We start from the raw sequence: 15236 nt of genomic DNA on the forward strand, positions 1-15236 counted from the left end.
GCAAGGGCGGACCTACAGCCGGTCTTCTTCCGTTCACACACAGTAGGAAGAGTGTATCCCCACAGGAGATACCGATGGCTTTGCAATTGCTGATCCAACAGAGAAAAACTGTTTCAGGTATTGCACCAGTTGCTGTGTTTTTTAGTTAGCTTTCCTCTTTGAAAAATGATGTTTTTCTTAAAAAAAAAAAGTCTTGGTTGAAATAAAGATCCAGGGAATACAGGGAGCTTTGGAATACCTAGCAGATCTCCCAAACAACCTCCTCTGCGTTACTATATTTAGCCAAGATTTTCTTTGCAATAGAAAGTCTTACTAATTGCTGTTTGAAAGAAAGATCCACACAAAGAGCAGAAGAAACAGATTATACAGTGAAAATGAGTACATGCAAAGCGTAGGAAATATGAAATGTAAAATTTAGCAGGTCATCTGAAATAAGCCTTGCTTAACAGAAAAAAGAACACTCCCCTCGCTTTGATTTCTAATCTCTTCCCATTTAGGGCTGCTCCAGGAGGATGCAACAGTTCTCTAGAGAAGCCTAATTTAGTTACTCAGATGTGTGCCTTTTACCAAATAATTTGCTTGGCTGCACAAACACACACGGCCGAATCTGGCCGCTTCTGTACCTCAGCAGGTGGCTGCTGAAATGCTGTCATCATTTGGACCGTCCTGCCTGGAAGACGCACCATCGTCATGGCTCTGCAGTTCCTCCGTCTCTACAATGGAGCTCACACCCAGGGCACAGGTCAGGAAGGACCAGCTCCCTTCCGGAGCTCAGCAGACACACCAGCACTGCTGCTCTTTAAGGAAAAGGTGCTTGATTTCAATATAAATCAATTCTTGATTATTATTTTCAAGTGCACTTTGGGAAGCTCAGCCTTGTGCCACCCCAGGAGGTGGCCATGTCTCCTTCTTGCAGGGCAACACGGCAGCGCATGGGTCTGCAATCACAGCTATCATTTTGCTGCTGTTAAGGAATACCAGAAAAGAGTGCTAAGGAGTTACTAGTTCCTGAATCTGACTTATAGGAAGAAGAACGTAAAGATGTGGATGTTAATTTCTGGAAGAATAACATAGTTGGTTTAAAAAAAAAGTTAAGTTTCCACGTATATTTGGATACTTCCTTAGGAAGAAAACAAATAAGCCTTGGTTTGTGTAATGACTATTCAGTCAGACTCCAACTAATCTGCGACAGGCAGTTCCAATTGTTATCTTCTCACAGGCAGGCACCTTGGGCTACGCCAGCTCCCCACGTCAGGGTCCAGCAGGGAGCGAGCAGCAAATGCTGTTCCACATCCAGCCCCGATTTCCACATGCATGTGTTCAAACCGGGAAGGAGAAAACGGCAGTGCCGGGCCAGGTAGAGGGGAGGGGGCAGCTGACAGAAAGGCTGCCCTGGAGAAGGCAGCAGATCAGAAACGGAGCCGATGGCTGTGGCTTGCACAGAGCAAAGCCTCGCTCACCAGTTTCCATCATGGTCAAAGGCAGTGGCCTCCATCTGCAGCTCCCCCATTTCGCAGGAAAGGTGTTAGCCCGGGACCCCAGATCCGCCTGCTGGTGCTGCAGCAAAATTCCCGCCTGCATGCTGGGATGAGTCCCCAGCACGGAGTCCGGCTGTCCGGGAGGATAACGGCATCAGGGAAGTGCAAGGTGCTGAACAGCCTCGTGCAAAGAGATGGGTGCAAGAAGCTCTGTTTTAAGACAGCAAGAAGCAGGCAGTGATGTTGTCTGCTTGGCTGTCATATGAACCCCTGTGGTAAGACAGATGGCGAAAGGATCCCTGGAATCACGTACAGGGATTAACGCTGTGAAATTTTTGGCTACAAGCAGGGGCTTGTAGAGGGAGGTGTAAGTAAGAGCAACGTTCAGCTTTGGTACCGAAGCGGCCCCTGACTACAGCATTACTGATGTAGAGGATTTCGTGTCAACTCAACGCAGAGACAAGCGTCAGCCTCACAGTGTGGGTCTGAGCGACACAAACATCTGCAGGATGGAGGTGGGTGGGATGCAGGCGTTCGGTTTGGGATCCTCTCATCTTCAGGATTCTCATTTTAAAAAAGAGGATCAGGAAAAAACTGCATTTCATTAGGAAAACTGGTATCTACTTCCTGTTTCTGAAATGCACAACAAGGGAGTAAACTGTTGTCTCACATGTGGAAATGCCAGGTGGGATCTGCTTGTAAATCAAGGTGACTCAATTGTTTCTGGAGAACTGCTGCGGATTTACACCAGTTGAGGGGCTGGTCCACGGTCTCTGGTTTAGCCCTCCCAGGGCTCCTCAGGCACCAAGCCCAGCAGGAGACATAAGAGGTTTGTGCCAGTCGACTGATAAAAGCCAGAGCATAGCACACGCGACGGCTGCTTTGGGATGAGCCAGCCAGCGCTCTCCCCAGGACCCCCAGCCTATCCGTACAAACCCACCTGCCCCTGCTCACCAGGGGGCGTCCATGGCCAAATGGTCCCAGGATGGCATCAGTGTGCCATAACGTCATCGCTTTCCTGCATCCAGAAAAGAGGCATGCAGGTGACCGGGCGAGGGTGGCCCGTCTCTGCCTCGAGGCAGCAGAGGTGAGACGCACCTCTGTATTTTTTGCGATTCTGCGACTCTTCCCTGAGGCTGGCATGGTGGGAGCGCCCGAGTCAGCCAGGTGAAGGGCTGCTCTGAGAGGCTGCAGGTGGCTAAATCAGTCCATAGTTGGGTGCAATAAATGCAATTGCAATAAAAGTTCAGGCCCAAGAGGTCATGTTGGGTGTCATCTGACACTCAGCCAGAATTCTCTTGGGGAGACCTCTGACGGAGTGAGGAAGTTTTGGATTATTACGATGTGAAAGTTTGGCACAACAAACACCTAGTTTCTTTAAAAAGGTTCAACCAAAATAAGTGATTTATCCTTCCACACATCTTTGTTTAGTGTGAAACCAGTGGCTGGCCCCACACTTCTACCTCCCCTTTCCTCACTGAAAGAAAATGCCAACAGCTCCTGCCTTATTTCCAGAAGAAATATCATCTAAGCTGTGCTGGCAGGGGATTTGGAAAGCCTATGATTTTAAGCTCAGCACACTACAGTGATTCTTTCATTCTGTCATACACATATGCTGAATAACTTAAGGCAAGACTAGAGCGGATGTAAGGAGTAAACTTTTTACATGGGGTCTAAAGCTTATACAGAAATCCCCAGTCCTCCAGCTGCAAAATATTTATCACTACTAATTAGGGTTACGACAATTAAAACCCCAGACTGTTGTCGCTCAAACAGTGTAGCACAAGCAGTAGGGCATATGTTGTAGGGCATATGCTGTGAGTCTCGTTGGATGCAGGAAGGCTTTCTATTCTCTCATTCCCTGTGAGCAGCTGAGCTGTAACACGTATTTCAGGCAAGGATCATGTGCAGCTTCACCATGTCTTGGTAAAGGAACGTCCAGTTCTCTCTATGCAGCTGAATGAATGATTTTTTTTTATCCCTGACCACTGGCATGACAGGAGCCTTGATTTCTAGAGGCAGTGCAAATCTCAATTTGGAGTAACCTAAGGAAGATGCTGGGAACCCTTAATAAACCTTATGAAACTGCCTCCCAGAATTTGACTTCCAAGTATGAGGCCCATCCTTGTGTTTGGCTACATGTCAGGCAGGGGACTAGACCTTGGCACTTGCAAACCATCAGGGCTCTCACTGAGGCCCGGTGAAGTGAAGATTAACCTGTAGGTCACGGGAGATGCTTAGCATCTTTGACGGCTGAGCCTTTCCTGAGCAGTGACTAAACTGAAGTGTAAAATGCAATTAGCAATTATTTTAATGAATCAGAATTCAGCAATTTATCACAGGCAAAAAGCCAAGCAAGACGAAAAAAAAAAAATGTCTGGGATTTGACACAAAAAGGAAACAGCACTCCTTTCAAACCTCCTGTATAAGCACCAGAGTTTCTATCTTGCTCTTTGCTTTCATCTACCAAAGGCAGCACTTTGCACAGTTTAGGGAGAAGGCAAAGGCTGTGAACTATCTTTTAAAACTAATTTTAAATACAGAAAGTTTAGTTTTGTCCAGTACTTGTGGTTTCACACAACACTGACGTGCTCTGCCCAGCCCAGAGCACAGTTCACCCATCTAGCATGCAGACATTCAGCACCCTCAGTGCGCACGAGCCAGCACTCCCATGCCCGCCGTCAACAACTTACCTGACCACCCAGGCAGGATTTATCTCGTAGAGAGCTTGGTGGCTGCAGTGACGGGGGAAAGGAAGCATGTGGGGAGCTTCTGGTACGTCAGCACAGGCTCCCCTTTTTGCCATGTCAATACAGACCAAAGCACTTTCACGCTGACTGTTCACCTCCATGCTCTCCACCCACCAGCTTAGGACTTTGCTATAGCCAACTCCACTTCTTGCTTTCTACTTCTCTTTTTCACTCAGGGCTGGCCTTTTCCCAGCCGGCTGCCCAATCTGCTCCGGCCAGAAGAGTCACCTTGCTGGAGGAGAAGCCATCTCCTGGGGAGCGGCGTTGCCTCATCCCCGTGTAAGATCCCCAGCAGAGGACTGGGGCTGGTCTGCATCTCCACTGGAGCTTGATTCTGAGGTTTTTCACATGGTGACAGGCACTGCTCAGATTTCCTACCTCTTAGCTAACACACTATCAGAGTTTTGGCAGTAGGCAGACAACATCCTGGCACCAAACTTTACTTCTGAAGAAAGAGATTGCCATGGCCCTAGCCCTGCCAGCACTGCTTGGTTTTCAATGTTATATTACACTGCAGATCTTGGGGAAATTTTATTTTTGTGGCATTTTAAATATATTCTTTTTATTCGATTTTTTCATGAAAAGATACATTGCAAACATAAGATAAAGTAACAAAAATAAATGAAGTTAAATATGAAACAGTTAAAAACATAAACAATAAAGGAAAATAACTTAGTTCAACACAAAATAAACACAGATGCGTAAAATATGAACATATATAACATAAATTAGCACACAAAATGCGGTGGACAATACCACCAGTTACACGCTGACACAGACTGAAAACAGGAGCTGCAAAGTGGCTGCAGAGGTTAATTAGGGGAGCGGCTGCTCCCGGTGTGCAGGGTGCTCCCTCATTCTCACCATCATCATCAGTCTCACAAGTTCACCCCAAGCTCCTGCCGAGCGGGGCCCACTCCTCCTGTAAGGCTCAACTGACAAGCGACCTGAGCTTCTCACCATTACTGCTGATGGCAGCGATGCTGAGCAACCGTGGGTTAGGTTCCTACATTTGATATTGCTTTTTTTCTCTTCTAGTTTATATCACTATGGGAGCATCAGAGCTGCACGCACTCCCATTACAATCGGTGTCATCCGTACTCATTTTATTTTGTGAGGATTTCCTACGCTTCCTAAGCGAGGCATTGCACTTCGCTTTGAGGAATACCAGCACACCTCTGCCTATGGCACAAACGGGGAGCTGACACAAGCCCTGTACTCACCCAGTCCTAAACCAGCTTCGTAACTGCCAGAGCTCTCCTCTACCATCCCACCAACACCAGGAGGAAGATCCTCTTCTGCTGTGGAGCAGTCTGGCTCCTTGTATCTGAGAAAGCGTTCCAGCCAATTTTGGCATCAGTTCGGAAGGCTTCAACTTACCACACTGCAGGAGGGAACATCAGCACAGCCCTACCAGGTGGGCTGCCTCAGGCTACAGATCCAGGGCCCATCCCTCCCTCCAACAAAAAATGGGAAGACGGAGGTGCAGATGGATCACTGCAGCTGGTATACAATGGAGTAGTAGAGTGTTTTTTTCAAGTCACCTCAGAAAAATGCCCTCACTGCATGCTGCTGGTCTAGCTCTTGGGCAGGGTGCAATTCTGTTCTTCCCTTTGTGCGCGACGGACTCAGTTTGTTTAACTGCCTTCAGCGAGACTGGGAACCAGATGTGTAAATACCTTGCACAGTCAGAGGAAAACAGAAACACCACTGAAATATCGACCCCCTCTGGAGCATCAGAATAAGCCTGGCTGAAATCACAGCACAGTCTAAGCCTGCCCTCCCCCCCGAGAACACCTTCTAAGGTCCTGGTTCGGTATCTGCAGTGGGCAGCTAGACCTGTCTGTAGCGGGAAGGTACCGACTTTTATCTTCCAGAGTTTGTACGTGGCTAGAATAAAAGACAGTAAATGAATAGTAAGTATATCCTAAGCTCCACAGAGTGCCTTTCATCCAGAAGGATCTCAAAGCACTTCACAAACTGTACACACAAGGATCACTCACCCATCACTGGAAGGTAGTGACCTCAGGGGCGAAAGGCAGCTGCCATTCTGCACCAGCAGCACTACACAGCCATGTTTTTAGGAAGGGAAGTGAATAACTTACCCACTAGATATGATGAATACTCATCCTTTAAAGGAGCCCCCGTATACAGAACAGACTACACAGCACATATGCAACACGCGCAACTCACCACTTACCAAACTGAGAAGCGTGCAGCGTAAACCTACACAGCACAGATATTTTCCAGGTACGGTGCTATGCCGATACCAGGAATAGGTGTGATGTATTGAAGCACGCAGCAACCAGTCCATACAAGCACTGTACAGGCCATGCACCCAGCCCTCTGCAGTGTTAGGTACTGACACCGACTAGTTATCGCACATAAGAGAACAATCAGACAACACACTGCAAATGCTGACTGGATACCCTCATGCTTCGCATACATTCTGATGCTTCCCATACATTCTGATGCTTCCCATCTATGTAATGCAAAGTACCTTTTCCCAGTAAAAGACAGTATTTGGTAATCACTAGAGTAGTGGAGCAAACTTTTTTTTTTTAAAAAAAAGTAAAATATCTTCCGAAGATAGAAATAACCCTTTTCCCAGATGTCTTTTCTTGGTGCCAAATCTAAGAAACTTTGGCATCCATTCCTATACCTTTCCTTTCTAGCTGTCTGTTCTGATATCCACTTCACCAGCATCTCAGTGTGTTGTGATTTAGGCTGATCTGGCAACTAAGCTCCACACAGCCCCTCACTTCTCCCCCTAGTGAAGTGGAGAGGAGAAAAATATTATAATATCACCTTTTTATGCTTTCCAGTTTTTCTACCACTATTCCCTACCCATAATGGCTTAAACCTTTGTCTTTATTACATTGCAGGTTGTGAATACTTTCCATGCCCTCAAATGTTACCTATTTATGCAAGTTGGTAGAGCAAAAACGTGGGAAAGCTGGTAACAGTTTTATGAGATTATCAAGGAATCAGCCTTATGTCTTCTTCACTGTGTTCATGGTTAGTATTGGTAATACATCACAGTGATATACAACTGTGTAAAATATCACACAGTTCACTTGGGAAAGATAAGATCCCACCAACACATTTCATGTGTGTGACACCATACTCAGGAATTAAAAATAGGACCACGATAGTTAGGGTGCGACTTGGACTCTGATCCAACTGCAGACAAAGCGAGAGGACATAAAAACCAGCACGAGGCAGTAGCAGTGGCCAACGGATGAAGTTGAGGATCAGTAAGATGAGAAAGCAGCAGCAGGGAAAAACAAGGGTAACAACATGGAGCTGGAAGAGAAAACCGCTGACAGCATCTAGGAAGGGACAGCCAGGCAGGCAGGGTAGACACTAAGGCTTTCATGGCTGTATAATGAAAATGAATAGATACACAGGGAACTGAAATTAGAAGTGGGACTTTGGGTTTCACTGGGTACTGAATTGGGATGCACTTACAGTCGTGAGCCAAGGTTAATTCAACACAAAATAGCCAAAAGATACCAGAAAACTAAAGCAGAGGAAATGCTGCCATGATAATGCCAGTTTGCACCACTGCAAGGAGGAGAAGGAGGTTTTAGGCTCCAGACAGCAAGCATCCTGGCCACTGAGCATGACAACTATATCAAATATAAGATCTCCAGTCATATTCTTGTTCCTGGAAAAGCCGTCCCTGCACTAGAAACCAAGGTGGGACGCTGGCTCCACAATCGTTAAGGATGTAATGTGGGACTTTGTCCCCAGTGCTTCTGGATAAGAATACAAAACCACCCTGCTGCTGCTGACGCAAGGACTACAGCAGCTCCTGCTTACCAGCTTCTGCCTGCAGCAGCTCAGTCTCGTGTGGTTAATGAAGCCGGGCTAGTCTGTCGATTCAGTTATACACCTATGCTCGAGAACTGAGACAATCTTCAGTCTTCATTGACTTGTTGTCCCATACAAAATGCTCCATCCATAATGTCCAGGATTCTTTACAGAAAGCTCATTAGAAAACTTTTATTCTTATATTCATAATCTACAGTCTACTTCCCATGCAGCTTGAACACCGACCACCTCTTCCTTCACCTTACTCTTTTTCTGCACCGAGCTGAATTTACCACCTGGAAAAGGTCCCTGCTTCTTCATACCTGACTCCTCAACACATTTGACACCACATGTCTTCTCTGCATCTGGTGTCTTCTATTATACTGACATTAAAATAAATCTCCCAAGTTTTTTAAGTCTCACTGCATACTCACATTTCCTCTAGGACTTAACAGGAGGGCTCCTTTTCCCGTTAAGTATTACATTCATTACAGACTGTAATGATGAAAGACAAAACACAGCCTGTAGCTCACCATGCACAAGCACATACGTAAGCAGCTCCGGCACAGCGTGCCTGCGCACATCACGCTTCCACATACACTGCGCTGAGCCACTGTGGCTTGAGGAAGAAGGCAGGGAAAAGATTGGGAAAGGGATTTCCCACCACTCCAATATCCAGCCAAAAGCCTGGAATCTGCATCTTCGCCCCCCAGTCCTGTGCAGCACTCTCTGGTTGAGGCTGCCAGTTTTGCCTGGAGCTGCCAGGTCCTGCCATGGCTTGGGCTGAGTTTCATGAGGGGCTTCGGCCATGAAACGCCTCTCGTTTCTCCTAGGTCGTGCAACTCTTCTCTCCGCGCTCAGGCAGTGGAAGTGATGCACAAGAGCTTCTTACCTTCGTCACGTAAAGAGCTTTTCCAGTCCAGGAACGTCATGTAACACCGTGCCTCGTCAGTCAGTTAAGACAAGAAAAATTCAGAATAAACAATTTATCACTGGTCTGGTCACTCTCTTGTCTTTTAAAGCATGAAGATTGAGAACTCTGATCCTCTCAAAAGCTGTACGCGTGTGTGCCTTTTGTTCATGAAGGAATGTCAGCTGGGAGTAAAACACAGAGATGATCTCAGCACTGGGTCACCGCCTTGATACTGAGTTGGAAACATTAACATCAGTTTGCTTATGGGGGAAATTCCTTCCTTGGAATATGGGAATTTTAGGAAAGTTGAATTCAAGTCAAAGTATCATGGCCCAAGCTTATCTCTTGAAGTTACCTGCCGAGGCTGGTATCCATAGGTTTAATCCCTGTTATGGCTGGAGTAACCATTGCTGCTTTTAGAGACAATACTCGAGACGCTGCAAGATGGAAGAAAGGAACCTCCCCTGTTTTCCCCTTTATAAATGTAAATGGCCACCAGCACAAGACAGGAAGAGACTTGGTGGCTTCCTTTGCGAGACAAAAGCAGCAGTGGTTTCTCTAAATGTACTCATTAAAATATATTTTCCTTCTGCTCTTGGCCCTGAAGGATCATCTCAGCTTATGAGAACTAAGCTTCTGTCTATCTGATTATTAAATCTTTTCTAAAGCAGATGGGAAACTACAGTGGTTTAAACAGCTAAACTGAGACTGCATGGCTAAAAATAGTACAGCAGGCTCCTTTTAATTAGTAAGATGATCAAATATGACAGAAGAGAGGGATATAGATATATGGATTTGTGTGTATGTGTGTCTTTAAAATTAAGTTATTACCTCAATATCAGGTATTATTTATAACATATATGATACATGATGTCTGATTTTTATAACACCATTTATCTTCACTTGGGAGAGAAGACAGGCTAACTCTGCTTTCACAATGTCAATCTTGGCCGTATTCAAAAGGAAAATTGTAATAAGATAAACCTGCCACCATGTGCCGTGCCATCATTTTTTAAATGAGGTGGATCAGTAAGTGGTCCGATGCAATAGACTGTCAGATCTGCAACTCCCTGAGATCGACCCTGCACCAGGGACCCCGTGGAGTGCATGGGAGAGCCAGTCTAGCTTAATACCTGCGATTTCACAGCACAGGAGAGCCTGGCATAGGGCCAAAGGGGTGAGGGATCGTGATGTCTATTCTACCACTGTGCTGCCCACATATTTTGAGGACTCCTCAAAACCTGAACAGAAAAGAAACCTGCTGCCCCTCTGCTCCAGCAGTGCTGGGCAATGTGTGCTCTGCAGTGATCTGCTCCATCATGTGGACGTGGCCCTTTGGTGTTCACCAGATGAATGATGACCTCGATGGGTCCTGGGACCACACAGCTGCTGCCCAGGCTGTGGTGGGTGGCTGCCACGAAACACACACTAACGCCACAGCTGCAGACTTCGGGCAGGTGAGCTGAGGAGGTTGAGGATGTCTGGCATTTTGGGTGCTGGGTCAGACAGATGTCCCCTTGCTCCAAAGGAAATCCAGACCAGGAGGCACCACAAACTATGCCCTTTGCTGCAGGGGGACCTGACCAGCAGTGGGCACAACCCCCTTCTTGGCCATTGCACAAAGGCATCAGCTGATGCTTTGAAAGGCCCTGGAAGTAAAAGGTGAACCATCTCTTCAGTGAAAAGTCTCCCGGCAAAATCTTGCTGTCAGTGTCCTGCTTAACGTAGACCAGATAGCTCAAGGAAGATTTAGTGCAAAAACTCAGTGCATTCATTACTAATGAGTTGCCTTCTCCTGGTCAAAAATACCAAGCCAGGGAAGATGAGACAGTGGGTCTTGTAGGAATTGAGGAGTAGTATGAAAAAAAAACCTGTAAACCTCTGTTCTTTCTTATTCCCCATTGATCCTCTTGAAGGTGTCAAGCCTCTGGCTGGCTAGCATGGCTCCACGGAGTCTTTCTAAAGGATGTCAATGGTCTGGGGTTAATTTCTGTCTCCTGGGTTGTGACTCGGAGACGAGCAAGAGCCCTGTGGGTAAGATGACTTCCACTTGCTCCAAGTCTGAAGTCCCAAAGCCAAACTGTACAGCTTTCCACCCAGTGCAGGAAAGCAATTCAAAAGCACTGAAAGATTTTTATGAGGAGGAGTTTAACCCAAGTAAGAGATGAAAAGTCTGCAATATTGCTTGCAGTTTGTCAACAAGGCTTTACTACTACTTTCTTTTTCTGAAGTGGTGTATATTTTTCCTGTCTTTCTCAAACAAGAGATAGTGAGATCCAAGCAACTAGAACAGGCGACCTAGAGAGTCTCATTTTTTTCACCCCAGTGAAGACGCACTGTCTAACGAGTCAGGGATGTCTGGCATTCTGGCTACAAACAGGCCTTCTCTGGTAGAGAAAGCACTCCTGTAAGTGCCGCATCATGAACAAGGAAGGGGTCATGAACCTCCATCTCCACGCTCCTGCTCTAGTTCTAAGCGACCTACACCATTAGCGAACCAAGTTCCCCAAATTTGAGTACAGTGATGCAAAAGGAAACCATAACATCATTAGATATGTGCTTTCTCTGTGTTGCTTATAACAGCTGAAAAGTTTTAGCAAATTTTAAACAATAGTAACTGCTTTACTTGAAGAAACGATGAGCTAAAAATTATTGGAGGGAGATTCTCAAGGGGTCGGAAGTGCCAGAGTATTATAGGAAAAAATAACTGATTGATGCTGGAAAAGAATTTGCTCTGTATTTTAAGACGCATTTTAAATATTCTTATGATCTTACTAATAATCATGGTGGTGCAGAAAGAACAAACACAGCCAGGTCACTTTATTCCCCACTTTAAGTGCCTTGAAGTATTCCTCGACGAATACTTTTCCTGATGTTTTTGCTGGGTCATGTGCCACAGCCAAATCTGAAAATTTCCCCGGGGGTCTGCTGCGCCCCCCCAGTGCCGAAGAGAGCAGCACAGGCCAGAGGTAGCCCAGGTCCACGGGCAAGTTTATAGTACAGCCAGTCTAGCAGCCACAACAGTGTCTCAGCGATGGCTCTTATGGCAAATAAACTTCCAGCCCTGGTTGTTTTGGATGTTCCTCTTACAGCCATCACTGGAAATGTGACCTCATATTATTCTGTTTGCAAAACAAGCTTAGGGCTCCCCACTGAAGAGAGCTGAGCATTCGGGCTCTGCCCCAGCCAAACCTTAAGCGTACGTTTAACTTCAGTGTGCCTGTGTGGGGTCAGCTTGAATATGTGATCCTGTAATGAGCAACCACTAAAGTATAGTGGAGCTCTGGGAATAAGGGCCGCTGAACGGCTCCACTCCTATGCAGCTGGGGAACTGCAGTGTGTTTTTGAGAACTAGAGCACGTGGAATTAACTTCGTCTTAATTCAGTCCCCTGAGTACGCCATGGAGTTACCACTTTGGTAATTCTGTCCTCCGAGGACATTATGACACAGCAACATAGTGACTATCTTCTCATCTGATGGTAGCAACAAACTGCCATATTGCAAAGTATAAAAAAAATCCAGAACCCTTCCTAGTTCTTGTATCTACAAGAGGATGACATTTTGTATCTGTATTAAGAAAAATGAAACAAAATGTTTACACTATGCTTAGCCAGTAAGACAAAAATGAACTAAAGTGACGACCAATCTACGATTTTCTTTACAGGTACTTGCATTATAATCTTACCATCCCAAACCGAGTTTGTCAAGTTACCCTTCAAATCAAATGCAAGAGAAAAATCCATCCTTGGCTGTGTTACTATAAACCCAGCCAGCTTAGTAAAGTGAGAGTTACTCCTCCACGTATTTGGCAAATCTGGGAGCAGAATTTACCACTCGGTGTAAATATTTCTGCATAGTTTGTTTAAAGAAAAAAATATTTCTCTTTCTGGCAGACTCTTAGAAAGTAGTAAATATGCAGATGGGCACAGTGATATATTTTATATCAACATATTTTAAATGTGTGCATATGCATTAGCTATATAAATACATTCCCCAGGAAGTCTGCCAGTGGATATACCACAAAGCTCTGCGTGTTACATTTGGGTTTGCTCGTGCAGTAGCACAGCAGCACAGAAAGAACCCCTCCAGGCTTATTTGCCCTATGACAGCTCACGCTTACCTGCACAGTTTCCCCTTTTCTATCTGTATGTACAAATGTTTTATATTTATATGCCATGTGTACGTATACAGTGTATATATAAATATACATACACACACAATGCAAGCGTAGGTATGGTATATACACATAGCCCAATGTCTTCATTAAAGCCATTATAAAGCCATAACAAGGTATACAAACTTTCTGTGAAATACTCTTCTGTACAGCAGCTTCTATGGGAATCAACTACTTGATAACTGCTGTCACGGTACCACCTTACTAATGATGGGCGATACATGAAGACCACAGCAGTATGCCAAAACCATATGACATATCAAGTCGAAATGTACTTGATGCTGAGCAGCACAAGGGTAATTCCACACTGACCCAGTTGCTGCATCTTCAGCTCTAGCCCTGTGCTTGCCCTGTGCCACCCCATGCGCACAGCCTGTCCCACCCTGTGCTGCCCAGTATCCCTGCTCCTCCGCCCCACTTCCAGCTCCCGCCTCTGGTCCTGCCCCCTTCTCCCTGATCTTCCAATTCTCTAGAAAATCTACTGCACATGTAGATCCCTGAAAACAAGTGGGACGAGTGGGGCTTGCCCAGGTTCTGGGGTCCTGCCCTGGGAGCTGGAGAGAAGCAGCCCTGGCCGATGCCCAATGCTGCCCTGGCTGCAGCATCCCTCCGCAGCCAGACCAGTTCCCCCTGCCATTAGACTGTCTGGAGGCTGGTGAAGGACAATGGAGGAGAGGATGCCTGTGGGCAGCCCTTGATGTCCCATCGTCCCTTATCTAAAAGTTTTAAGTGTGTCGTGTTTCTTGCTGTTACTGCACTCCTTTCCCAGTATTGGTATCATGAGCGAGTCAAAGGGTATTGCCCATCACTATTTACATGAGCACTGACAGACGGGGGCAACGGAGGAAGCGGCTGCAGCGCTGTGGGTGGATATGTATGTGTATATACATACGGTGTCATTAACCATGCACTATACAACCATATGGATACTGTTGCAATGGCGCTATGAAAACCATGCTCTTCTACTTCATTGCGCAAGGAAAAGCCACAACAAATACTGTAGTGGGAACGCAGCAAAAAGACAATCTTGCGTTTAATTCTAGACAAAAATCAATTTGCTTCTGCAGTGATGATGAGCTAGAACAAGCATTATGGAATTCTTCTTCCCACGCCCCTCTCACCCCTTCTTTAGAACTACTATTTAGATGAGCTACAGTATTAAAAGAGAAGCTTCCAAGATGCTAGTTGCAAAAATAAAGGATGAAATAAAAAGTCAAGCATCCATGTTCCCCCAACTAAAAATGAAGTTCTGAGGAAAGGGAGGAGGGAAAAGAAAAGGAACTTACCACGCTGCGAGTGAACTTTTCTAGAGAAGTTCTACGACCTTGCTCATTCTCTGGCTTAACAGGGAAAGAAGTGGGGAGAAGAAAATACAGAAAAAAACCCTTCAGCTTAAATGCAGTTTTTCAAAACAGCAGTAAAATATAAGGAAGCAGCAAGGGGAAAAAGTTGTAAAAAAAATTTAAAAAGCAGAAATCAATGTTTGCAATAGCAAACATAAGAAACCAAAGCCCCTTAAAGAATGAGAGACATCACTACTTTTACTCTTGGAGAATGTCACCTTTCCTCCTGTGACTTTTTTGAAAGGTTCAACTGGGTCTGTGCATTGCTGTGTCTCACAGCTATTGGTATTGATTTCTTGTTCATTGAATTTTCCTTCTGTGGCTGTTTGAGCTGGGACCTCTGATTCTGGTTAACATCTGCCAAACAGCTGATCGGAGGCTCCCATCTACTTGCTTAGAGAGACAAAAAAACCCCACAGTAACATTTGCAATATTAAAAAGTGATATGTGAGTGAATACAGCACTGAAAGAAAACCACCACTGAACTTATCATCAGGGAACCTACGCTCCTCTATTTATCCAGGGGGTAGAAACACATTTCCAGTAAGTTTGGCTACATCAAAACGCAAGACAGCATATGTATGCCTGTGCAAGGCCACGGAAAGATATAGGCAGATTTGGGGCACTGATATTTTTGTATCTGGAGTACAGAACTACTTATATGCAAGAAGACATTCAACTTCACTGCGAGAAGACAAGCGTGTGCATCACGGCTTTATTAATGTATCCCTGAGAAGGTTGCTCACTGCAGCGCTTCATTC

General features: G+C 45.6%; 1 protein-coding gene across 1 annotated transcript in view; it reads right to left on the reverse strand.

Moving 5' to 3' along the window:
• Positions 1 to 12339: 12339 nt before the first annotated feature.
• The window catches only part of RGS6 (regulator of G protein signaling 6), a 288543-nt gene continuing 285646 nt past the window's right edge, over positions 12340 to 15236 (reverse strand). Inside the window, exons 16-17 of the mRNA XM_086613609.1 lie at positions 14419 to 14472; positions 12340 to 12501 (exon numbers count right to left, since the gene is read on the reverse strand). Coding sequence (XP_086469735.1) covers positions 12340 to 12501; positions 14419 to 14472 — 216 coding nt within the window. The remainder of the gene's footprint in view (positions 12502 to 14418; positions 14473 to 15236) is intronic.

This window comes from Tauraco erythrolophus, chromosome 6, assembly GCF_009769465.1.
Source record: "Tauraco erythrolophus isolate bTauEry1 chromosome 6, bTauEry1.pri, whole genome shotgun sequence".
Taxonomy (NCBI): Eukaryota; Metazoa; Chordata; class Aves; order Musophagiformes; family Musophagidae; genus Tauraco; species Tauraco erythrolophus.